We start from the raw sequence: 26,230 nt of genomic DNA, 5'->3' as shown, positions 1-26,230 counted from the left end.
TCGGTTACCGCTTTTGTTTTTCTAACCGTTCCAGCGCAGCATCAGCGTGCTCATCCTGGTGCTGCTACAGTGTAAATAAAAGAGTTGTTACATTTTATGTTGGGAAGCGTCCTTCTACCGACAAGCAACGCACATCTGGCAACGCAGAAATTGAACAAACCGCAACACCATGCCCGACTTCGAAGCCCATACAACTTTTAGCCACCAAGTGGAACAGCGGCATACTTCCAACCCCTCCACAAACCTGGCCGTGCCTGCCAACTACGACGAGGACGTCGTAGCCCCTGCATACGGCACGTCAAGCGTTGCTCCACATGGCACTTGCCGTATCGCTTTCATGTTTCCGGCGTTTTCGCCGGACTTACCCGAGGCATGGTTCACCCAAGTTGATGCCCAGTTCACCATGACAGGGATCAGTCATGACCATATGCACTACGATAACGTTGTCGCCAACCTAGACTGCCGCTACGCCAATGAAGTCCGGGATAAATATCAACCCACTAGCAACAGTCCTTACGAACGCCTCGGGTACCGAAGTCATACGTCGCCTGTCAGCATCGAATGAACAACACCTGTGATACCTTTTGACCACAGAGCTCGCTTGGCGCAAAGCTTCGCAACTTCTTCGTCACATGCGCACTTTCACGCACAGCATAAAAGTCCAGGATTTCTTCCTGTGAGCACTCTTGCTTCAAAGACTTCCACCACATATCCCGGAGAATAAGTGTTCTCAACTTAAGCTGTTGCAAGATCCCTCATTTCATTATTGGGGACCTCCTGCTGCACACGTTGCCCACAATCCAGGTTGCCGCCATTTCAAGTAACACACAAGGAAGCTGGCGCACCATATCAGCGACATAATTCGACAACTCTGCGTCATTCATTAGCGCGTCGGTTAGCGCTTTCAAATGCGCCGAAGATATCAGCTGGAAAGCTGAGGCCGCAACCTCACGTCATCGGGGCAGCCTGCTGAGAGCAACCAGTGTCACTGCTGTCACGGGGTCGTAACAACGACGAAGAGAGCAGTCAGTAGGTCGAAGATTAAACTGTTTATTCAGACATGCTTGTGGCCTCGTAAAAGGAAATTGAGTTACAGCAAGACACTGAAGCTAATATAGACGAACTGAGCGTCAGTCACCTGCCATTGAACATTCTAGCGTTATGAGTAGCGGTGACGTAGGTTACAGAATAACCTGAAACGCTCACAAAGTGGGCGTAATCTGAACAAAATGATCTACTGCAGCCCTGGAGCTTCTCCAACACTGTAGGCGTGGTTTGTGCTGAGAATTGTGTATTTTAACAGAAGATGAAAGTGCAACATCAATGTGCTATCCAAGAATGTTAACAATAGAAAAAAACACTATTTCAGTTCGTTAACGTTCAGAAATGGCTAGAGTCGCGAGACATGGACGACTTAAGGTCGCGATCGGTGCCGTGGAGTGTTCGTAATGCCGTGAGGGAAAACTTCGTAGTTGAGTAGGCCTAAACGTCGTTGTACTCTGTAAGGTTCCAAGTACCGTTGCAGAAGTTTTTTACTTCGTCCACGTCAACATATCAACGTTTATACACAAACACGTTCACCGGATTAGTATTCTACGAAGCGTCGCCGAAGATTGTAATGCTGGCGGTCGGTCGTCAGCTAATTCGTGATGCGCAGGCTGGCGAGTTGACGAGCTTCTTCAGCGCGCTGAAATAGAAGGTGACTTCGAGGTTTTCTTCGTCAGTGACGTTGGGCAGCATTGCGTCGAGCGTCATTGCCGGGTACCTTCCGTAGACCCACTTGTATTGTTGCATCTGCGTCGTCTCCTGCACGGCCGTGTTGTATGGAATGTCACGTACGGAAGGATGTCGTTCCACGTCTTGCGTTCGACATTAACGCACATGGCCAGCATGTCGGTGATTGTCAAGTTTATTCGCTCGGTGAGACCATTTGTCTGTTCATGATAGGGGGTGGAGCGGTGACGGCTTGTCTGGTTATGTCTGAAGATCACTTCAGTCAAATCAGAAGTAAAAATGGTACCTCTATCAGTGATGACAACCTCTGGGGCGCCATGACAAAGGCCGATGTTTTCAATGAAGTACTTGGCAGACATCTTCGACGCTACCTATAGGTATGGCATTTGTTTCGGCGTAGCGGATGAAGGTAGTCAGTAGCTACAACGATCTATTTGTTTCTGGAATTCAACGTTGGAAACGGCCCCAGTAGGTCCATCCCAATTTGTTGCAACGGGTAGGCGAGGTGGTTCGAACGGCTGAAGAAAGCCTGCTCGCCTTGTCGGCGGTTTTTTGAGTCGCTGACAGTTTCGGCATTTTCTCAAGTAACGATCGAGCGACGGGGCTGGTAAGGCGTGGCCAGTGGTACCTTTCTTGTATCCTCGCGAGCGGGCTTGAAATTCTAAGGTGTCTTGCTGTTGGATCATCGTGCAGGGCCTGGAGGAGCTCTGGTCGCAGAGCTGAAGGCACCACAAGAAGATACTTGGCTCGAAGTGGCGAGAAGCTCTTCTTTAGCAAAATGCCGTTTCGCTGGGAAAATGACGTAAGTGTCCATTGGAATACGTTCAGAACAACGGAGGTCCTGCCCTCAGGGTATTCGATTAGGCCCCTAAGTTCCGGGTTGGCCCACTGTCGTTCAGCGAAGTCGTTGGCAGTTATCGATCCCAAGAAGTAGTCGTCATCCAGGTGTCGGGCGGTGGTGGGCCGATAGGCGCACAAGAGAGGCAGTCGGCGTCATAGTGCTTTCTCCTCGACTTGTAAAAGATGGTAATGCCATATTCTCGAAATCTCAGGCTTCATCGTGTGAGGCGACCTGAAGGGTCTTTGAAGGTAGCTAGCAAACACAAGGCGTGGTTATCGCTCGCAACTTTGAAAGGCCTGTTGTTAAGGTAGGGGATAAATTTTGATGTATCCCCTACGATGGCTAGGGACTCCTTTTCTGTTGTGGAACGTTTGGCTTCTGCTTTGTATAGTGATCGGCTGGCGTAAATAATAACTCTTTCGAGTCCGTCAGTACTTTGTACAAGGCTGGCGCCGAATCCTACGCTGCTTAAGTCATTGTGCACTTCTGTTTCGGCATTTTCCTGGAAATGTGCGAGTATCGGAAGCATCTGCAGCCATCTTTTAGTTCCCTAAATGATTTCTCCTGTGAAGGTTCACCTCTTGAACTCCACATCAGCCATCGTAAAGTTCGTGAGGCGCTCGGCTATGCGAGCAAAGTTTCTGACGAAGCGCCTGTAATGGGCGCACTGGCCGAGAAATCGACGCAGGGTATTTTTGTCAGTGGGCGGCGGAAATGCAGTGATGGCGACTGTCTTCTGTTGATCAGGTCTTACTTCAGACTTGCGTATCACGTGGCCCAAAAAGAAAAGTTCCTCGTAAGCGAAGTGGCATTTTTCTGCCTTCAGTGTGAGTCAGGAAGTATTGATGTCTTGAACTACAGTTTCAAGGCACGGAAGATGCTCGTCAAAGCTTGAGGAAAACAAGACGACGTCGTGCAAGTAAACAAGACAAGTCTGCCATTTTAATCCTGCCAGCACTGTGTCCATAACGCTTTGAAAAAACGCAGATGCCGAGTAAAGATTGAAGGGCATAACCTTGATCTCGAAAAGGCCGTCAGGTGTTATAAACGGCGTTTTTTCTCGGTCTCTCTTGTCGACTTCGATTTTCCAGTAGCCAGTGTTGAGGTCTATCAACGAAAAGTACTTCGTGCGTTGGAGTCGATGCAAGGCGTAGTCTATCCGTGAGAGAGTATAAACATCGTTTTTTTTTGCAATTTTGCTGAAGTGGCGATAATCGATGCAGAAACGTTCGGTTCCGTCCTATTTCACTAACACCACGCGTGACACCCACGGACTCTTAGACGGTTGGATGATGTCGTCGTGTAGTATTTAGTCGACTTGTCTTTTAATGGCCACGCGTTCTCGCGTCGAAACTCTGTGGGAGCTCTGCCACAATTGTCTGGCGTTTTCTTTTATTATGCGACGTTTCGCGACTGCTGTCTGGCAAATTTTCGATGACAACGAAAAGCAGTCTTTGCTTTGCAAGAGCAGGGCCTTAAGCTGTTCATGTTTATGCTTCGGAAGGCTCGGATTGACGTCGAAAGCTGGGTGAGGAGCTTCATTTTATGGAGTCGGTTCTGTAGAATTGGCGAAGGCGAAAACATCGGTGGCTTCCATATTTCGTCAATGTAGCCCACCGCTGTACCTTTGTTGACGTGTTTGTACTCGTTGCTGAAATTCGTGAGCATAACTGTTCCTTTTCCTTCCCCGTGTTTAGCCATTTCTCTCGCAACACAATACTGAGGTTGAGCAATAGGTGCTGAATGCCTTCAGTGACGCCTTCCAAGTGTTCTGGTTTTAGGGTGCCGACGGAATTGATGACGCTTGAGTGAGGACGGATGGTGACTTCTTCCAGCACAATCAGGGCACCGTTTCGTGATGGTGAGCGTGGCGGAAGTGCTTTTTCTGTAGATAGTGTTATCGACTTTGCTCTCAGCTCAATAACCGCAAAGTCTAGGCTCAGGAAGTCCAATCCAAGAATGACATCTCTTGAGCAATACTGCTGTGTGACGAACCTTGCGAGATAAATGGGGCTGTTAACGGTAACTCTGGCTGCGCAGATTCTTCCGTTGGTCTTACTAGGTGACCTCCCACTGTGCGAATAACAAGTCTACACATCTTGTGTTGGGAGCTAGAACCGTGCCCGCACGCTTTTCTCCGCCATGCCGCCGTCAACCGGTCTTCAAGCCGTCCACCGGCCTTACAGCCGTACTACAGCCGGCTATTCGTCGACCTAGTCGACCATTGCGACGACAAGAACATTACTCTGCCCCAGAACGGGACCAATGTCCGCGTCTCGATTGGCCCGTCTCAAGCATGACGACATCGCTGCAAATGAACTTGGCAGCGCCACTCATTTTACAGACATTCTTCCACACCAGCAGACATCACAGCCTGCTCTTTTATAGACATGCTCTGGACGTCTGCTATGCCTCCCATAATTCTACAGCCGCTGAGGGCTTTGCACTTTGTGGTAGGGTAGAAAGGAGATGGGGGAGGTGACCACTGCTCACAAACCTGAGCAGCCTCTTTCTCGTCACTGCTTAGCTCGGGTTACATAGTCACTTGCTGCAACACGCTTCCTATAAGATATAGCGCCACCGAAGCTTCACCGGAGGCTTACGCCATCCCTGGGCGCTATAAAATTGAAGCTACAGAGCTTGATGGCCTCTTCTGATTCTGTAACCATTCGACAGCACCACTGTCGTTACTTAGAAACAGTTGTTAATTTTAAAGACGATAGTCTTGCGGACTTTCAACTCAAAAATTTTACTCTGTTTGTCAGTACCTTTGTTTGTCTGGCCACCGATAACGGTACTCTAAACGGCAACAAAGTGACCAAACGTTACTTCAAATGTCCAACCCAATCTCCAGCGCCCACCAATATTGCTCAAGGTTCAGCATTCATACTTGTGCGATTGTCAATTGAAAGACATTTATTGCACATATTTGCGGCACCATAAGAACACGTCAACAGTATTTATGTGCGTTTTTACTAGAAATTGCATACGTAACCCATTATAAAGATCGGAGCATTTATAACACGCTGCTGGCCATGCAACGCTTGCACGAAACTGCAAGTGTTTCCGACACTTTGATAAGATGGCACGGTGGTGGCACCTACCTGTCACCTTGCGTTCTGTATACACCTTATCACCTCAGAGACGGGTGCACATAGCGGGCGCCCCATTTTCTAGGATAACTAACATATGGCGCTCATATCTCACTTGTGACGCGGCTTGATGCGCTCGTTCGCCTCCGCTGCACGCTCGAGGCAATGTAACGCAGCGCCTTTACAATAGAATTCACTGATTTTCTTGCGCAGAACATCAAATAATTGTTCTGTTCACGCTCTCCAAACGCAAGACTATCGCCTTTCGACGACATTTGCCGTGTAACATGCAGATACGGAATCATTTTTTTTTATGTTGGGATGCGTCCTTCTCCGACACGGCATCCCACACATGTTGGAGATAGATAGATTTGTGGGGTTTAACGTCCCAAAACCACCATATGGTTATGAGAGACGCCATAGTGGAGGGCTCCGGAAATTTCGACCACCTGGGGTTCTTTAACGTGCACCCAAATCTGAGTACACGGGCCTACAACATTTCCGCCTCCATCGGAAATGCAGCCGCCGCAGCCGGGATTTGAACCCGCGACCTGCGGGTCAGCAGCCGAGTATTTAACTGAAACTTAAACTGAAACTGAAAGTGTTTAACTTTCTTCATTGGTGACAATAGTTGCGTTCTACTTCAAGAAAATTGAATACCGCATTTTACACGGATCTTAGCAATACTTTATCACTCCATAAAACGTCGCAAAGGAATTTGGTATTTTCTAGTTTTGCATGTGTTGCCGTAAATACACGTCATCGATTACATGGAGTGCTAAATCAAAAAGGAATGACAGATTTACTGGTTAGGCCAGGTGAGATGTACCTGTTTCTACACACAGTCCGTTGCATGTATATGTAACAAGCTTGTATATTGATTGGCGCGTACAACAACAGCACCGTTGTGTGTGTATCATCGAATTCTCTAGTTCTAATTACTTACTCCATTTTGATCTACTCCTACCACTGTTGCTCAAATCTTTGCACGGTGGGCAACTTCTTTCCAACATTTCTTGATGCAGAAAGAGGAGCCGAAGAAGCCCGTCGAAACTCTTCGTGGCTGTGGGGAAAGTGGGACGGGCTTTCTTCGCAATCGCAGCCGTAAAGGATCACAAATATTAAATGAACATCCACCGCAGCAGCTTCGAACATACGTGAATCGACAAAAGCAGGCCCCAGTGGCACCTGCAGATGAGAACAATCATGGTGGTACGTCACATGCGTCCAACGCAAAAAATCAGTTTATGCAAGCATTTACTCTGATGGAGACTCTTTTTTTGTTTTTTAGGCATAAGAGAGAAAGATCTGCTTCATACTCGTAAGACGTCATTCTTCAAGAATAGCGCTATTACGTACTCAAAAAAGTTGAAATTTGAAACATAATTTTGCGCTATTTTTTCACACTATGAAGTTCCTATTAGTGCTTAATTATAAAACGTGCATATGGACACGAGCTCGCGGATCTTCTTCAAACAAGTTTTTTCCAGCTCACCGAGAAGAGCCACCGTTGTCTGGGGCATGACATACCAGTTCAACGTGTCGACGCTAAGCGCCTTTCTTCTGTCTAACTTGGCTCTCAAGAATTGCTAGTCCGTCAAGCCAGCAGCATTCAGGACGTGACCTAATCATGCAGTTTTGTTTCAGGAAAACTGTTTTGAAAGGCCACTCAGGTTTTGTCTGACTTGTGGCCATAATGTTTTCCTTCCGAGCAAGTTATGAAATTCTAAAGGTTTTTCACATATACGTGTGACAGCAGTATTTATTAAGGCTGCAAGCTGGAAAGTTAGCATGTAGACATCACACCTTGAATTAGTGAAACCTCACTGAGGTTTTCACCTTTAAGATACAATAATTTTGCCTTTCGATACTTGAACACCCGTTTGCCTACTTTTATTTCTGTTTTAATATTCGCAAACTTGTTCAGTAAATCTGCCGCTCTTATTTAACTGAGAAAGTAAGGAAAACATATTGCGTAACTGAATCTTGTACCCTGGTATTGTCTGATTTACATGTGTTATAGAGGACCCAAATACTTCAGCATTGAAATTTTCGAAAACGACTCCCCTGTTACTTAGAGCGTTGTTCTTTATTTATGCATACCTCAAATCTAGTGAACATATTGCTGTCACTGAATTAGATTTGTTTATATAATTTTCCTTTATGCGGATGCTTACAATACTACTTTCACAACTCTTGACAAACAATTAGGAATATTCCTACTTCACTAATTGTTGCAGAATATGTTTAGTAATTTAAACAATGACCCATTGAACTTACTTGAAGGATGCTTCGGGTATACTCCGCAGCTGGAGATAACTTTGGCACCCTAAGAAGCACTAGGATCTAAGCTGAAATGACATACCTCGCGCGTTATGGTAACTAATTGATAGGCGTGAACTACGAATTGGTCACAAGGTATGAGTTTCACCTTATTATTCGGGTGAGTCATGTGAACACCCTCGTCAGGCTATGTCTATCACTCTCCCTTTCTGTATTAAGCGCGAATCGATAGTATCTCACGGTGCATCGTAATTTTTGCGTGCCAGATAGCACTGGAGACGAACGTGACTGATGCACAGATGAATTAAGCTGGTCAGATTTGCCGCACCATTAACGCAGCAAGTGCTAACTCTATTCTTAAATGACAGCTGTTATAATCACAAGGCTATCAGCGCTTTATTGGTTCTTAGAAGGCTGACAGCAGAGAAACCACTTTGGTCCATAAAGTGGTTGTATTCGCTATTAATTCAGTAGTTCCTAATTAGGCAGTATCACATCAGAAACAGAGCTTTAAGCCACAATTAGTGCAGCATGTCAAGTTGTTGCTATAACATTTAATGCATCGCCAAAGGCAGCGAAAGAGGGATTTTGGTATGGATCAGCATATTTTATAGCATTTGTGTTCTTTTATTGAAGATATGGTTCTTACAGTCTGCCTTGACTGTGTGTAGTGCCCGATGAGAATTTTTCAGTTTAACAAGTCGGAGATCAGCCCATAACATACCGAAGGTATAGCGACTCCTGAAAAAAACATGGTTGATACCCTCATCATAGGAATCGGTGCAAAACGAAAGTGAAACTAAAGTGAAACAGAAGTATTTTATTATTTCCTCTACATTGATATAAGACAGCTATACAATACTGTTGGAGTTGGACAAAAGTGCATCGCCACAAAAAATGATTTATGAGGACGCGGCACCTAACGAGACACATGAAAATGACTCGTGGTCTTCTGGAAAGCGCCGAAGTCTGCCAATGTTTTGATAGCAATGATACCCATGTGAAAACCAGCACCTAATTGTTTCTTCTGCGTACACGTATTCGCGATAATGACTGAATATACGCATTGTAGCCTAAACGAGACAATGCGTTTCAGATCATTGCGTACGAGTCGCAAATTAGTTATGCGCATGAAGAAATGGGCTCACGCACCTTCGCCTAAGTAAGGTTTTTATTATATACATGCCGTAATGGAGTGATCTAGATTGGGCAAAAGTAGCTCGGTCTGTTTAACAGCACACTTCAACACTCATTGTGTGCCTTCAATAAATATTTCGGTATAGTCGCATGGAATCATCTTTGCGTTATAGAGATGCGCGAATAATTTGCCCTATATTACTTATAGATTTATATATCCGTGGCAGTACAAAGCGTTATTGTAACATACTGTGAAGTCATACTGCCGAAATATTTGCTATCTACCTAATATAATCTTTACCTGTATTTTTATTTGCATGTCATCTTCAAACGCTGCATTTTATTCGTTGGTCAAAAAGTATCTATCGAATAGGTTGTACTTTACTCTGAAAATGACTATGTAGGAACTCAGATAAAGACTACAATAATTGTAAGTGCTGATATTCTTTCCTTTACGCTGAATGACACCTGCAGCCGAAGAAGGACCCCAACAGGACACGACAGAAGGCACGCAAAGCCGCGTGCTGCCGCTCCTCATGATGGCCGGGCTGATAGGTGGCGTTGTGCTGGGCTTCGCCGTTCGGTTGTCAGACAAACCCTGGAGCTACCGGCAAATCATGTACATCGGCTTCCCAGGTGCGCACAATCTTTTCCTCCGGCGATCACACAGCCAACCTGTTAAATACTAGAGCCACCACTCATCACATTCTGACGTAGTTTCAGACAAGAAGGTGCAAGTTTTCTGAATACATTTAGTTATGACGCTAAAATATAACAGCTGGTAATAATATAAAACTATTTGATTTCGCAAAAAAAAAATTTGCGCAGGACATGCTTCGCAATCACAAATGTTTGTCGTAAGCGTAACATTCTTTTAAGAGTAATTCAGAGCAGTGAGCCACAGTAGCCTGATCACATGCACCAGAATAACAGTTAGCGTAAAACTATGCTTCACTTACTTGAAGCACGTAGGTTAACATTGGTTTCTATTTCCTTAAGCTGGCCGTTTCTGACTCGATAGTTTGTGACAGGGTTCTTTTGTTGCTTATTTCAGGACACCAACTACATCTCAAATTACACGGCTTGTGAACAGAGGGCTTACTACGTCTATTTTTATTTGCAAATGGTGCAGGTGAATTGTTTCAGCGCATGATGTCGGGAATATCCATGCCACTTATCACCTCAAGCGTAGTTGCCGCGTTGGGAAGCAGCAAGCCACTGGTCCTGCGGCGTGTGGGATTGTGTGCTCTGCTCTTGTCACTCGTCTGCAAATGTCTAGCAGTAGCCGGAGCCCTGGGCCTTTCTGCCTTCCTTTCCCCGGGAAGCATAGTGCATGGCGACGCAATGGTTTCTAACGCTACCTCCGACATACGACTTTCTGCGCTGGCCACGGACCGTTTAGTTGACCTGATAAGGTAAGAAGACGCTTAAAAACAACTCCTATATTCAATAGCCCGCCTGCAATATGTTGTTTGAGACGGGCAGGTGGTTTCGATGTCAGCTTCAAGTTCAGCGTATGAGGGTTCTTACAAAACTTCCGTACAAGTTTCTCAGGCAATTTATACATTCTAAGACAAAAAGAAAAAGCTATTGAGTGTGTGTTACACTTTTCATAGACTCCACACCTGCCAGGTAAAACGACCTCTTGGCTTAGACTGAGTGCGCTGGAGATATGTGTACTGACTTTCTCAAGAACTGTACAAGACCTCTTATCCTTTTTTTCTGCGAAAGAATAAATGAGATTTATAGGCCTCTTTCCTCGCTATAGGGTAAAGACACAGCTTTCGCTGGTGCTGTTTTCTTCAAACATTCCTGTTCGCTGTCGCCCGTCGTGCAGCAATGTAAAATGCACACCTGGCCACCGTCTGACACTTCTGACGGCAGAGCTGGCGCTCTTGTTTTCTGCAATGAATATACAAGACTCTGATAATGAAATGCTCAGCAAATCCTTGCTAACAAGTCACCTTGTTCGTATGTATCTGTCTATCGACATGACCGTCTTCGGCTGTAGCGGCCAATTCATTAACACGATGTATATGGTTATTCGCCATGGCTTGACAAGAGTACGAAATTTTCGTAAATGTTAAGTCATGATATGAAAATCATGGGAAGCACGCCACGCGCGTCATGACGTATGCGACATGGTATTCTCTCGCGATGGTGTTATAGGTTAGAAACATCTAAATTTTGCATTTATGATCGGTACGCACATGGGTGCGCTCGTTGCGCAAATGAATGCGTAATGAACATGAATGCGTCTTGTTAACATGTAACTCATGTGATGCTTGTCCTCTACCTTCACATATATCGGATACCTTAAGCAATCTCGCCATGGTTTGAGTAAGCTCTTAATTACCAAATTTTGCAAGTCATGAAATGAGTGTAAAGCGAACACAAATGAAAGGTCATATTGTGAGAACAGCGTCTTGTATCTTATGTGCATTATGACACGCATGCCACGGCATTGGTGTTGTAGCGCCGTTTTCTATAACTAAGATGTTTATAAATATTGGCCGAACACCACGAAAGCATTTGACTGGAAAAGTTGCAGGTAAATACGTGATAATAATTCGGTGTATTTCATACTCGTCATGATATACATGACCTTTTTGTGTGGTCGATAATGATGAGCTACAAAACACTTGATCTGCACTATATTTGGGTGACACCGAAAGCACGAGTAGTAAAGCGGGGTTTTGCGCGCAGTGTTGGCGTCTAGCGCTTGCTGATTCACGGCGTGTGGAAAGGCGAGCCAAGATGCATAATAACAATTTTTTTCTGACCCAGAAGCTTGCTTCCACTAAGTGTATTCTTTATGTCTTTATATAAGGCATAGTGTTAAATCAATTCTCTTTATTATCACAATGAAAATAGTGTGTGGACCACTCTTCATCAGCAGATAAAGCATTCAACAATGAGTCCCCAGTCGCATTGTGTCAAGGAAAGGTCAAATGAAGCTCCTAAGTTACAAATGGTAGCTACTTTGGAGTTGTCAACCTTCGTGGCCTACGGCGTTTTGGGCGACCTCTTGACAAGGTGCTTAATCTCATAAATAGCGAGGTAAATGCTGAACACAAGTGAAGTGATGCAGACACAAATTCATCGGAGCCCGAAAATTTACGGCTCCCATTTTAAAACTGCAGCAATACAATGACAATTAAAGACGCTAGGGGACATTGGTAATTATGCTTCTTCTCCTCAAAGTTAAACTTGTATTCGCAAAACATCGCTAACTGGTACGCAATAACCGTACAAATCAACAACACCCCAAGCCAGCGATAGACAATACACGCAAAGTGCTTTTTGTAGCCAGCGTACCAAAGGTTATTCTAATTTCCCTCTCGCAGGAATCTGTATCCATCTAACATAATGAGAGCCCACATGGAAACGGTAAGTTACGCCAGTCTGTTCAAAGAAATGGCGCACCTTATAACTTTCCACGTTTTTATTTCTCAGCTTTTGATAAGAACACACCCTATATTTATACGTGTGAAGCGCTTGTATAGCACTTGTACAGTATGCACGATAACATAAAAAGTACTTGATAATGATGCCTGGAACCTAGTCTTTCCATACGTTTTGTTGTTACGGCTTTGATATGCGCATCTACTGTTTTTGTACTTCAAGAACTTGTGGTCTTATGAACAGTTTATTTCTTCTGGCGATTTATGCAGACATCTCTTCTGTATCGCTAATGCCTTCATACGGTTTCTACCAATGGTATCTTGCCCTTTCTATTTGTTGCTACTCTGTTATCGGCCACTCTCTCTGCCGGAGGTGCTCAAGCAAAGTCCTCGTCTTTTGTCAGCTCACAAGGCAATCAAAGCCCTCTTGCGCTTTCTGAGAAAAACGAAATTATGTGAAGGCCTTTGATTTTTGCACAGTACCACCGCTGCATGCACGTCAGCCCATGTACTGACTATTTTCTTCTCTCTTTCTCTTCTCATTTTTCTCTCTCTCACCTCTATACTCCCTTTTCCTACTTACCCAGTGTAGATTAGGAAACTGGGCATATGCCTGGTTGACCTCCTTGACTTCTATCTTGTTATTTTTTTCATTCCTTCGCATTCAAATCTACAACAAAATGGTGTATTAGCTGCACACCTTGTGCATCGCTATTTCAACATTTCTAAGTAATCGTTCAACCACGTCATTATGGCTAGACGTTGGTCTTTGAATCCTCAACTGTTTCCACTCTATGCGAAATGCTTAATTTTATGACAATACTTTGTGCCCTTTCATTTATGCAATTTTGGTCAACAATGTTTCCTGTTCTATACCTGTGAACTAGAAATACGGCGTCATATTCCTTGTTATTACCGAATATTTTATTACAGAAAAAAATGCAATATCCAGCACCAGTAGAATGATTATCCCTGTTTACGTCTTTTACCTGCTTGAGCAATCATACTTATTAAACTATACTTCCGTTAATTGGTCTAAATATTGAACGTTCTAAAGGTCCCGTTCCCAGTGATGGTCTCGCAAGATCGAGGGCCTGTAATCACACTCCGCAGCTTTATTAAATATGCCCGACTGTCACTATGGTCACATCTACCGCTGCTGCTGTTGTTTGATGCCAATGGTAGTAGATGTTTACATATCGTGATTTGAATGACCAGTCTGGTATGTAAGCTTGTAAACAATCACTAGAAACGTTTGTCAGATAGAATTCTTCTATGAATAATGCAAACGAACATTCTTTAGTAGAAGCACTGATGCCCCTGAAAAAGGGGTTCATTATTTTTCTGTTTATAATAAAAACCTTTGGTTCTTTCTATTGTTATCAGCATGAGGTCTTGAAAGGTAGATAAATAAAATTGCTTCTAAAAGAAAAGCGTTTCGATGCGCCTATCATGCATGATAGGTTCTAGGACACGGCGTCAGCCCTAGGTTTTGCGGGTGCGTTTCTTCACTTATGTAGGCGGAGAAACAATATTTCATACCTAAATAGAACCAAGCCCTAGAGAAGTTACGAGACGCCCAATGTAAACTGAGAATTTTTATGTGTGCAATGCGTACATAGGGTTATAGTCGAGAGTGCTGATATTTTCTTTGATACTTTTTTCAGACATTTCTTCTAGATGAGTCCTACAGAAGTGCAAACGTCGAAAAACAAAGTAGGTGGACATCTCATAAAGAATCTAGAACGTGTGCTGTAGCTGCCTCACCCTTTGTGCGTGGCCTAATATAACTTGACGGAGGCTTTTACGGGCGAAGCTCCTTATAACGGCACCCGTTCGTCCCTCGCAGTAGTAGTAGTGTTGGGAAACCAGTCTTACATTTCGACCCCTAAGGTGGTGCCGGTGGGAGATTTCTTCTGTGCGTTGTTGAACAATAAAAAATTGGCAGCGTGCGCGTTAACTAAAAGCCGATTTCTCCTGTCTCTCATTCCCCCTTAGCAGCCATTGGCATGTACATTGAGCACTATCTGACAAGAAAGGGTTGCTACGTTATACTCGCTGGGCGTAACCTCTTTGGTTTTAGAAATGTTTAGCGAGCGTTGGGTTGCAGTGCCAAGAATACAGTGAAGTAGTATATACCATGAACTCGAGGTGGTTAAAGGTGGAGAGTAGACACGAAGCGCAAGCTGCAATAAAGTGTGCATGTGCCTCCTCTCGTTCTGTCCTTGGAATATTTGCTGGAGTGCGGTGCTTCTATATGATAAATATATGATGAAAAGATGCGAGATGGTGGTACTTGGAGTGTTGAATAAGTGGACGAACGGACACACAGACAGATGCATGGACGGCCACACGGATGGCTGCACGGACAGATGGATGCATGGGCGGACGCAGGAGCGGATGCATGGACGAAAGCAGGGACGGACGCACAAATAGACGTGCAGACCCACGAACAGACGTACACACAGACGGGCGGATGGACGCACGGGCGGCACACAGACGCACGCCTGGACAGACGGTAGCAAGAACGAATAGACGAACGGATGCTTCGCCCCACTCTCCATCATTCACTCCTTGGATATTCTGCCATTTTTGTTACTACCTTGCAAATTGAACAATCGTAGCAAACTTGGCAGGCTAGAGTAACCCTCATTGTAACCTAGCTCATTACGGACGGCTATCACGCACGTACAGCGATTACGATAAAGGGCACTTTCCAAATTACGTGCAAAACAAGCCTTCGCATTGCGTGATGTAACAGTTGCGGCATAACTCATTTGGGAGATGCACTGGGTTACTTGCAGCTTAAGGAAATTTCACTGCCTCTAAAAAGTAAGTTATGCATGGCCCAGAATCACTAGCTTGAAATTATGGCATATGATAGCGCCACTGGGTGATCAGCCATGTTATATCTGAAGGACAGCTTTTTCGTTTTTTTTTTCACCTGGCGTTCTAATTTGTAGATCAGTGTGTGGTATGAAGGCACCAGGTATTTATTGGTGCAGAGAACGTTCTCTATACTCTACTCTAAAGCATCTGTTGTTGTTATTAGCAAAGTGTACAAAACTAGATTGAAGCCTGCTTATATGTTTTATAAGAACAAATTAAAACTAACAATTCTTATGTAGCAATGCAGTACTAATGATGTTAAATTATATAAAGACGCAATGCGTCCCTAATAAAAACAGATGAGTAGGTACACTGCGTAAAATTATCTCAAGACCTTGTATGACGTATTTGACAAACTAGTGAATGTAAGGTGGGCCTAAAAGTACGGTATTAATAAAGGTGCGTATTTGTACAGGTGCAGGTCATCGAATGGGATCTTACACTCTCCGGATCACAAACCAGCTGGGTTTGCTGAGTTTCAGCGTTATTTTGGGCCTTGTCCTTTCAGCGTCTCGCCAAGAACAAAGTGTCGTTCTCAACGTATTCGTAAGCTTGAGCAACACTCTCGTTACCGCCACGCATATGCTTATGTGGTTCGCGCCCGTCGGGCTATGCTCAATTACTATGGCGCTTGTACTCCGAGCTAGAGACCTACAAGTAAGTGTTTGGGTTTTGGGGTAATTCCTTTGTGGTACATTTATACGGAATCGTAAGTTTTATCAAGCGAATTTAAAACACAATTTCACATGGTGCGAGTCGTACCCAACACCCTCCTTGCAAAGTTTAAGAAATTATTCGTATGCCACACTTTCACCATCAAAATATAGTTGAGGCTAATGTTCTTTTTTATTTTTTTATGATGAACTGTGCTAGAAGTATTAAACAGGAGTTTTATAATAAGAAAAGTGCAGCAGCAAGATTCTGAACAACTCAATAGAAAACGTAAAAAATACATGGCTGATTCCTCTCTCATAGAAATCGGTATAACACAAAAGTGAAACTTGTCTTTATAAAAGTCCTGCCCATTGTGTAGTGATATAAGGAGAGTTGGTGCAATTTCTATGGGCGTTTCGTAGCTATAGCACCGTTTGACGTTGAGACAGTCACGTTGGCGCCTAAAGGTATTTCTCCATTGGGACGACCATCACCCATAATCATGATTTAATCAGTACGGTAACAAATTTCTAACTTAAACCTAAACATAGCGCATCAATAATCACGCGAAAAGATAATATAAACAAGTCCATACTCAACACTGTTACTCATCATCCGCGCTTTCAAAAGTCGTCACTAATGGAGAGAAACAGCATGGTGCGGGCTCCTGGGACCTACGCCAGCGCCCACGCGTGCGGCACTTCAGTTTGTGGCGGTTTGTAGCAGTTTGTAGCTGCATCAGTGGTTTGTAGCTTGAGCACCAAATACACGCCGGCGTTATCTATTTTGTTGGCCTCAGTTTGGCTCCACCAAGACACGGTATTCGCCCGTCAACCTTGTTGCCTTGTCGGAGTGCTTACTGCAGCAGCATTACTTTAATAAGTAAGGCAGTGCTATTATACTCGAAAAAGTCGGCAGTGAAACATCAATGGTGCACGTGGAAAGTGCATAAACTAAACAACAAGCTTTCACGCTTCACTTACGCATCGGGTGCTCGTAGTTTGCGGCTAATATTTGTATTTCGGATAATACAAATATGTTACATATTTGTATTATCACGAAATGAAGTTTAGACAAACGAATACGAATGTAATTACGGCTACTAAATAGGCACTGTAGCTCTCCACACATTGCATTTGCAAAAACGAAGCTGATGCAAATTTTGAGTGTGTGCAACTTCAATCAGAACTAACAATCTTTCAAGTCAAGCAAAGTGTAAAGGATGCTATACGTAGTAATAAAGTATAAAATGAAGAAATATAAAGGGAAAAAGATGGCTTTCCGCTGGTAGAGAGGCAATCTGCAATTTTAGCTTCGCGCGTCTAACGCTCTATTGATTGAGCTACCTACGCTGGTTGTCCACCTATCCACTTTTTTGCTCTTATTCATATCGAACCTTGGGAGTGTTAATGAGCGCCACCCTTAAGCATAGGAATATTGAACGCCTTTCAGCCAGCTGAAGTCATGTATTACGGGATGCTTTCAGGAACAGACAGCTGACCAATAACCCACCTTTTACTTCCTGAATAGCCTGAGCCTCAAAAAGAATACCTTGTAATGTATCAAGAAAGTGTGAGGGCTCGTTTTCTTTTGTGTGTGTGTGTGTGAAGCATATATTTGACTCACGTGTGTAACGCCGTACGTACGTGCGTCCGTATGAACGCGCCGCAACGCGTTCCCCTTACCGCAGGTGTTCAAATGCTTTTCTCAACGGTAAGAGTTGACGTCACTCTCTCCCTTAACCGCAGCATGTTCGCCGCAGCGGCCACCCGCTTGCAACACAGTTCTCTCTTGCTTTGTCCTCTCCACCGTCAGCAACGCTCGACCGCACGTCGAGTGGGAACACTCCTTTGGCTGGTTTATCTGCGACAATACTTAAAGAAACCCAACCTACCAGTTATTATTGTTTGACCAACCATTAAAACCACACATGCATGGTGCCCACAACGTCATAGATTATCATAATTTTGTGCAGTGAGGAAGCGTCCACAATGCCTTTATTCGTCGTTCTGAAAGGTGTAGTACCCCACCACCACGCAGCTTGTAGACTGTAAGGCGAGTTATTTCAAGTTGGCAGATTCGGTCTCTCGCGGCAGCAAGTTGCATTTTCCTACTCTGTAACTTCCTCACGTTTATATCATGAATACTACATCTAAGATATCGTATTGTTTCTTACAGTTTATGATCTCTTGGTTTTGAACGGCGTCAACTTTCGCAAAGAGAATGGGCAAATAAACTTTCTTCCTTCGTTCATTCATCTGCATGTACAGACATTTCTAGATGTATGCAATAATGTACGGTCAAGAAAAATACCTGAACGAACTAGTTACAATAAAAGGCGTAAGCAGGAGTTTAGAAACAACTTAAGCACCTCGTGGGTTGTGAAATCGGCATCTATAAGAACAACACCCCATCTATACATGCTCTATGTCAATCTCGGAATGGCATATCAGCGCGTAAAAACGCACTATTTCTACTCCTAAAAGTAATACACTGATGGCCCATAAGCTTTGTGAATACTTGAACCCAATGCAATTCATCTAAAAATATTGATTTTTATATACCTGCGTATTATACCCACAGAGACAAAACAAAAGCTCGCAGGATAGAACACAAAGTAATACATATTCATAAATATCGAGTATAAGTACAAGTTATTGCTTAACTGTCCTGCTACATTTAGTTGAATGAAGCTACGAAGCGTTAAAAGAAGTAAGCGCAGCTGGTCGAAAGAATACAAGTACCAGTGATGTGGTGTTGGCAACGTCGTTTAAGGCAATTTATTCAAATAAAAGAAAAAACTTGGACCATCTCCCCGAACGGAACCTTGATGGGATGCGAAGCAGCGACGTTGCGCATGGGTGGCGTCATGAATGGAACAGCCCTGACGCGAGAGGTCTGCGGTGAGTGCTGGAAGATTCGTTTGCAGCGATGGCTGGAGTAGGTCTCGTAGGTAACACGTACAGGCATGTTTCAACGCGTACGTTAGGCGCGCGTCAGGTTTATTGCACATGAACTGACGAGTTGATGGTGTAGCGAGCGGTGGTTGTGGCAGGTTTTGTGGGCGAAGAATTGAGGCGGCAGCTGCGGGTGCCGCAGTGAGCTCGTGGCAGGCGAGGGAAAGAGTGAAGTCAGCACGAACTCCAAGAGACGCGTGACGTCAACGCGCCGCAGTGGCATGACCTACTTGGCACCACGCCAACACCCGGCCGCCCAGCTCGTTTGCAAGGAGAGACAGCGTTACAGAGGCTAGACAAAGCTATTTCGCGTGCAGATAAACATTCCAAGAGGCTATTCTCTAATCAAAGGGTTGCGGCCTGCTATATTCTGATCTTTCCATATCTTATTCTATCGTTCAAACTTCACTGTGCTGCTGCCATTTTCTACCAAATGTACTCTGTAATTGCCCCAGAAACTGTACAAATCCATAGTGACAGCTCTGTTGTCATCTTCTTGCCCTTTTAGTACTGCATGATTTCCTGCTATGCTCTGCGAGCGGTGGCGTTAAAAACATGGAATGTCATTTCACTGTGAGTAAACTTGAATACTTGCGCAAGAAAATGGGTGCTGACATAGCAGAAATATGTTGGGCAGTCAATGTCAGTATGTGGCCACGTACTATCATGTACTAAAGGTACCACTTATATAAGATAAAATTTGAAGTCTGCACAATGTCTTGAGCACCAAAATTAATAAATAACAGCGCTGTTTCTCTGGACAAACGAAAAATTCAGGGAAGAATCATTACTAAAAAAATTCATGTCAAGACTTCAGCTTAGGCGAATCAGTTTAACTCCTCCTGTGACGTCCACCAGACACTCAGTAGTGCGGGCAACCGTGATCCTTCTACCCAGGTCTAGCTCAAGGGATTCTAACCACCACCCTTTCGCGACACTTCGGGCGCACATCTCCTGCAACCTCCTGCAGTTTTTTTTTCCTTCCACATGCATGCCTGGTCGCCTCGTATTCGAGCCCGTGGTCACCTTCACTTTTGCTCAAGTTAACTCGCGGTGCATCTTCGTGACCACTTTGCGCACTATTCGCCTAGGCTTAAATGCACTTTTGAACATACACGACAAATAGGGGAATATTCACTAATATGTAAGCATATAATCACCAGTTATATTATTGACATATGACATGATTCAGTCGCAGTAAGAACGTAAGCACAAATATAACAAAAACAACAAAACATCCCAAATAATTAGCTTGTTTTACAAGTAACAATACTATTTTGTAACAATATGATGAAGTCTACGAACATCGTGATTGAGTTAGTCACACTTGCAACAGCCATTTTACAACACATACCTATTACAAGGTTACAATAACTTTGTATGATGCAATTTAGCAGCGTTTACACGCTGCAATAGAAGCAATGAGACATGGTGAATATTGGTGGCATGCTGGGTAAAAAAAAAGACCTTCATCGCTATTTTTCTTCTCAGTAGTGTTTTTTTTGTCTACAAACTTGAATTGGCTCAATAAATGCACCAAGCACAACTTCGGAGTTTCATAATGATCCACTGCATCTGTTTACAACAGATTCTTGCGGGGGACCTATCATTATATATAATTACATTCCTGGCGGCAACCATTCTTCACGGACTTGTTGTGCTACCAGGACTATACCTGGCGATTACGAGAGGAAAACTGGGTTCTTTTTTTAGAAACATGATACAACCGATATCCATGGCTTTAGGGCTAGCCTCCAGGTAAGTGCTAAGTAGACGCCCAAAGTGCATACATGCACTTTTTTATGTGAGTGGATTCATAAAGGCTGATTAAAAGCTCTGTAAAAGCGAGCAGGACGTTTGGAGGAAAAAATAAAAACATTATGCAAATTGAGGAAAGGCATTTGTTAGTGTATAATGCTATTTGCTATCACAACGTGCGCGTGCATAATGTACCATGGGCATATATTAAGACATGTGCATGATCGCGCTAGTTGGTAGACAATGATTTATCCTTAGCGCAAAAAGGTGGTTCAAGTACGTTTGTTCAAAAGGAGGGAGACCATGTGTGGGTCGCATTCTCCTTGTTCGTGTTTCAAAACATTTTTTTGCGCTACGAACAAATAATTTAGGTGTTGACGAAGAAACGCTGTGTCTACACATCATTTGTGCAAGTGCAGTCATGGTTCCAAAGCCGTTCCGGTTTCAATGAGAGCAATAACTATTAATTGTATGCCAGTGTAAAAAATTTCAATAGAAAGAACGTGAATAAACCATCTGAACAAGAGAAAGTTTCTGTATGAAGGCATGATTGGTTTTGAAGCAAATGATCGTGCAATGCACCTTTACGATGCATTCATGTTATGTGAATCTTCGTGCCAACATATCACATTCAAACAAAGCTGCGCTCAGAAAGCCAACAGAAAGAAGTCACTGAAAGCCGAGAAGTCAGTGAAGTGATACCAATGAAAGTGCCATCGAATTTTCATGGTGAAAAATGCAAAAGGGGTTCCTAAATGTCGGGCGCATCATGGGGGGACTTTTGCGTAGTAAAGTAGGCAACACTCTAAGTCCAGCGAAAGTGTAATAACAGAAGTGGGTTACTGACAATCTTACCTGAGGAAAAGCGAGTTAAAGTTTGAAGACGTGGCATTCAAGATTTCAACGTTATCACGTGTGGTGACGTTAGCCCCAGATGAAACTGTTTTTTCGCGCTCATATAAAAAACTATTAAAATATTGGTAACATTGTGAGACAACATACTGCAACCGGCGCAAGACAGTGATAACACGAGAAGTTGGCTGGTCACACAAAATTAGGAAACGAATGGGTTCTTTACACAGAAGTGACCCAAAAGGGGTAAAGTGTGCTTATCGCCAATATGGTGTGTCGTATACATCTCCATGTAATGAAATCAACAGTCACGTGGTTGATTTGATTTGATTTGAAGGGTTTAACATCCCAAAATCAGCAAATGATGATGAGAGACGCCGTAGTGGAGGCCTCCGGAACTTTCGACCACCTAGGGTCCTTTAACGTGCATCCAAATCTGAGTACACGGGCCTACAGCATTTCCCCCTCCATCGGAAATGCAGCCGCCACAGCCTGGATTTGATCCAGTGATCTGCGAGTCAGCAGCCAAGCACCTTAGCCACTGGACCACTGCGACGGGCCAACAGTCACGTGGTATCCGTACCTTGCGAGCAAATGTGAACAGGACACCACAGGCGTGCCATTGACAGCAATAGACAACTCATTGCGGGAATCGCGTAACCCTTCATTGAAAAACTTGTATATTTCCTCTTGATAGCACATTCTCTCCTGAAATTAAATCATGTTGCCAGCAACATGAGGACAAATGTGGGACATATTCTTAATATTTCGAACTAAAAGTTTATACTTGCGTACCTTTCCGGCAGCGCAATATAATTATGATTATTTGATCACTTCACTGACAAAAATAGCAATCAGCTCATTTGTTTTGCTTTATATATTGACTTATGAGTTTGTTGACTTGTGTACTTCTGTTAACATCTGTACATCTGTCGTTCTGGTAACATATGTATAGATATCAACTTCTGTGCCTGCTGGTAAATTTTCAAATAGGCGTCCGGTAAGCCTGAGTTTCAGTTATTCGATCCATGATGAAATCGAAAGGTGCGATATCATCTTCTTTCATTTTCCGCCAATCAACTTGGTCCTATGCTTGCTGCTGCCATTTTAAAACCGCAAACTTCTTAATCTCATCGGTCTACCTAACTTTCTGCATTTTACTAATTCGCTTGCTTTCTCTGGGATTCCAGTCAGTAACCCTTAATGACCGGTGGTTATCCTGGCTACTCGCTACATGCCCGTTCCATGTCCATTTCATCTTCTTGATTTTTTCTCTGATATCCTTAACGTCGGTGTGTTCTCTGATCCACTCTGCTCTCTTTTTGCCTCATAAGTTAAACCTACAACTTTCCTCTTCATTGCTCGATGCGTGTCCTCAATTTAGGCAGAACCATCTTTGTAAGCCTGCAGGTTTCTGCTACATAGCTTAGTACCGGTAAGATGCAGCTGTTATATACCTTCCTCTTGAGGAATAGTGGCAATCTGCCTGTCATTATTTGAGAGTGCTTGCCAAATGTGTTCCACCTCATTTTTATTCTTCTAGTTACTTCAATCTCGTGGTTTTGCTCCGTGGTTGCTACCTGTTTTCAGTAGGCAAATTTTTGCAATTGTTTGGGGTTTAACGTCCCACAACCATCATATGTATATGACAGACGCCGTAGTGGAGGGCTCCGGAAATTTCGACCACCTGGGGTTTTTCACCATGCACCAAAATCTGAGCACGTGGGCTTACAGCATTTCCGCTTCCATCGAAAATGCAGCCCCCGAAGCCGGTATTTTATCCCGTGACCTGTGGGTCAGCAGCCGAGTATCTTTGCCACTAGAACACCACGGCGGGGTGGTAAACATAATCATCTAAAACTTCTAGTGCGCTATTAGCGATCTCGAAGCGTTGTTCTCTTCGGAGGATGTTGTACAAGACTTTTGTTTTTTCTAAATAAATGTTTAGTCCTACCTTTGTGCTCTCCTTGTCTAACTACGTAATCATGAGTTGAAATTCGTCTCCATAGTTTCTCAGCAATACAGTGTCATTGCCGAAGCGCAGAATAATAAGGTACTCATCATTAACTCATACCCCTAACTCTTGCCATTCTAGGCCTCTTAAAACCTCCTGTAAGCACGTGGTCAATAGCAGTAGGAAGATTGTATCCCCCTGCCTCACACCTTCTTTCATTTGTGTTTCGTTGCTTTCTTTAGGAAGCACTATGGTAGCAGTTGATTCTCTGTAGATTTCTTCCAAGATGTTCATATAGGCTTCGTCAACGCCCGGATTCCACAGTGCCTACAATACTGCTGATATTTCTACTTAATCAAGTTCCTTCTCATAATGTATGAAAGCTGTGTATAAGGTTGGCTGCCGTCTGAGCATTTCTCTATTACCTGATTGATAGTATGATTGTCGTTGATTGTGGAGTAGCCTGTTCCAAATCCTGCTTGTTTCTTTGGTTGATCGAATTATAATGTTGCCCTAAATGTGTTAGCGATTACCTTTGTAAATAGCTTGTATACAACGAAGAGCAAGCTGATCTGCCGGTAATTCTTCAAGTCCTTGTCGTCTCTTTTCTTATGTACACAAAGATGGGATATATGTAACAATATTACATGGTCCGTGATATTCATTTGTCCGTCTGGTTTCATTCCCAGCTCACAAACGGTGCCTGCTTTGATAGTTGCGCTAGAAGAAGGACTGCAGATGGATCCGCGAATGGCCAGGTTCCTTGGTCCTGTCGGCTCCACTGTGAACATGGATGGCACTACCATTTACCTGACCATTACACTTATATTCTTTGCCCAAAAGGATGCAATGTCACTTGGTGTTCTTCAGTATATCACCATTGGGTAAGCAATTTGCAACAAGAGCAAGCATTAAGAGGTTCAAAATGCTTTTTTCGTGTATGTGCACAATTAGTCTGATTTGTAGACAACGCTTTACGGGCACCGAATTCAACAAAAATAGGAAAGAAAGTACTATTGGTGCAAGTGCCGACTTCGAGGTGCTCAAAGTGACTGCGTGTCCTTTAGTAGCAGCTTCACATCGTTTTCATGTCGGAATTAGCATGCTAAAGTACTTACGTATTACCATAACAAAAAGACTTAAGTAGGACCTACGTATAGAAAAAATTTGTGCCACAGCGTTTAAACAACTTGCACTTTTACGAAGAAAACTGAGGAAACATTGGCCCTCATTGAAATGAATAGCTTACAAGGTTCCTATTAGACCTACGTTAGAATAACCAAACCAGATTAGAACTCGCATAAAAGATATTTCTGCCTCGCTTTAGAAAAATTTCAAAGCACATCTTTCAGGTTCATATACACAAAGTATTCCAGGTGTGACCGCGAATAGTATGGCGTTCTGCCGCTAGTAAACAGTAGACACGCGACAAACACGAAGACGTTGACTTGGCCGAGATTGGTTTCCATTTTTACAATCCAGCCCTCTTGAATTAAACTAAGCGCACTTAAAAATATACATATACTCCACTTGGAATAGAGGTGGCAACAACAACCGTCTACGTGTAGCCCACTAATTAAAGGACCACGCTTGGCTAAGGGAACATGAGGAAGTGCCAGCCACGTCATTGTGTTCGTATATGCAATGTGCGTTTTTTACTAGCGGCAGAATTGGATACAGATACCAAAATATCAACTAAGCCAAGAAGACATTCTTCTCAAGGACATGACCGCGTAACCACGCTTCGTACAGAGGCAGGCATACATACAGTGGTTCGCTGGAGGAAGGTAAATTATTTGAAATTTGTTTTCTGTTTATAACAACATGACAATCTTAACCAGTTTAAAAAAACTTGGGGCCCCTCGGTCGTTGTTTCAGTAGAACCAACCATGTTACATGTATTACGCTAAGTTTATCGCGTTGCAACACACTTTTTTTGGGCGAAGCTCCTTAGGATGGGGGCCATGCTCTCCAACATTCGTAGGTAGTGTCTATGTAGCCACCTGTTGTTAAGATCACTAGATTGCGTTAGGTGTATATCTCATTGCAAATAATATCACTAGATTGCGTTAATAGTTTTTAAAGTGTTGACGAATAACGAGAATATATGGTGCTGTTATTGTAAGAAATATACCATTTTCAAGCAATCCCACACCGCTCCGCGGGCACGCGGAGCACTATAGGAAAAGTGGGTACGCTGAGAGAACCGTGGTTGTTCCTCCGTCCGCTGCTCATTGGCGACGTGCGAGCATAAAACGAAAAAAAAAACAAGCCGCCGCTTGTTGAAGAGGGTTCAAACACACCTGCATGTTTATCTAAGCATGAAATGGGGAATGAATAACGCAGTCAGAGTGGGTATCACTGGATGGGTGTACATTCAACGTAGAAGATGAGCGGCCTGCGAGTTCTCGCGTACCCATACATGTGGTCAAAACATGCTATAGTGAGTAATGTGAGCGGGAACACGAATTGATAGTTATTCAACGACAAGCTGCCCATAAAGCGCTATTTTTTATGGAGAAGGCACGTGCTGAAAAAAAGTGAAAGTAAACACGTTCTAATGGTGTTTAAATACGAAGGAATGGAACTAGTATTCACGTGTGAGGGGCCTTGCTCTAATAATTTGCGGTTTCTTATAAGTCTGGGGAGCATGTTTGCTGGCAGTACATTCCACG

The 26,230-nt window shown here is 43.7% G+C and overlaps 1 protein-coding gene across 1 annotated transcript in view; it reads left to right on the top strand.

Moving 5' to 3' along the window:
* The first annotated feature begins 9,548 nt into the window (after positions 1-9,548).
* Positions 9,549-26,230, top strand: part of LOC119169426 (putative sodium-dependent excitatory amino acid transporter glt-3) — a 66,887-nt gene continuing 50,205 nt past the window's right edge. Inside the window, exons 1-7 of the mRNA XM_037420502.2 lie at positions 9,549-9,723; positions 10,220-10,502; positions 12,435-12,477; positions 14,159-14,207; positions 15,796-16,037; positions 20,580-20,749; positions 24,245-24,439. Of these exons, the coding sequence (XP_037276399.2) occupies positions 9,549-9,723; positions 10,220-10,502; positions 12,435-12,477; positions 14,159-14,207; positions 15,796-16,037; positions 20,580-20,749; positions 24,245-24,439 (1,157 nt within the window). The remainder of the gene's footprint in view (positions 9,724-10,219; positions 10,503-12,434; positions 12,478-14,158; positions 14,208-15,795; positions 16,038-20,579; positions 20,750-24,244; positions 24,440-26,230) is intronic.

The sequence above is a fragment of the Rhipicephalus microplus genome, chromosome 2 (genome assembly GCF_043290135.1).
Source record: "Rhipicephalus microplus isolate Deutch F79 chromosome 2, USDA_Rmic, whole genome shotgun sequence".
In the NCBI taxonomy this organism is placed as follows: Eukaryota; Metazoa; Arthropoda; class Arachnida; order Ixodida; family Ixodidae; genus Rhipicephalus; species Rhipicephalus microplus.
Note: the sequence above shows the minus strand (reverse complement) of the source record. Positions and strands in the feature narration are given on the sequence as shown.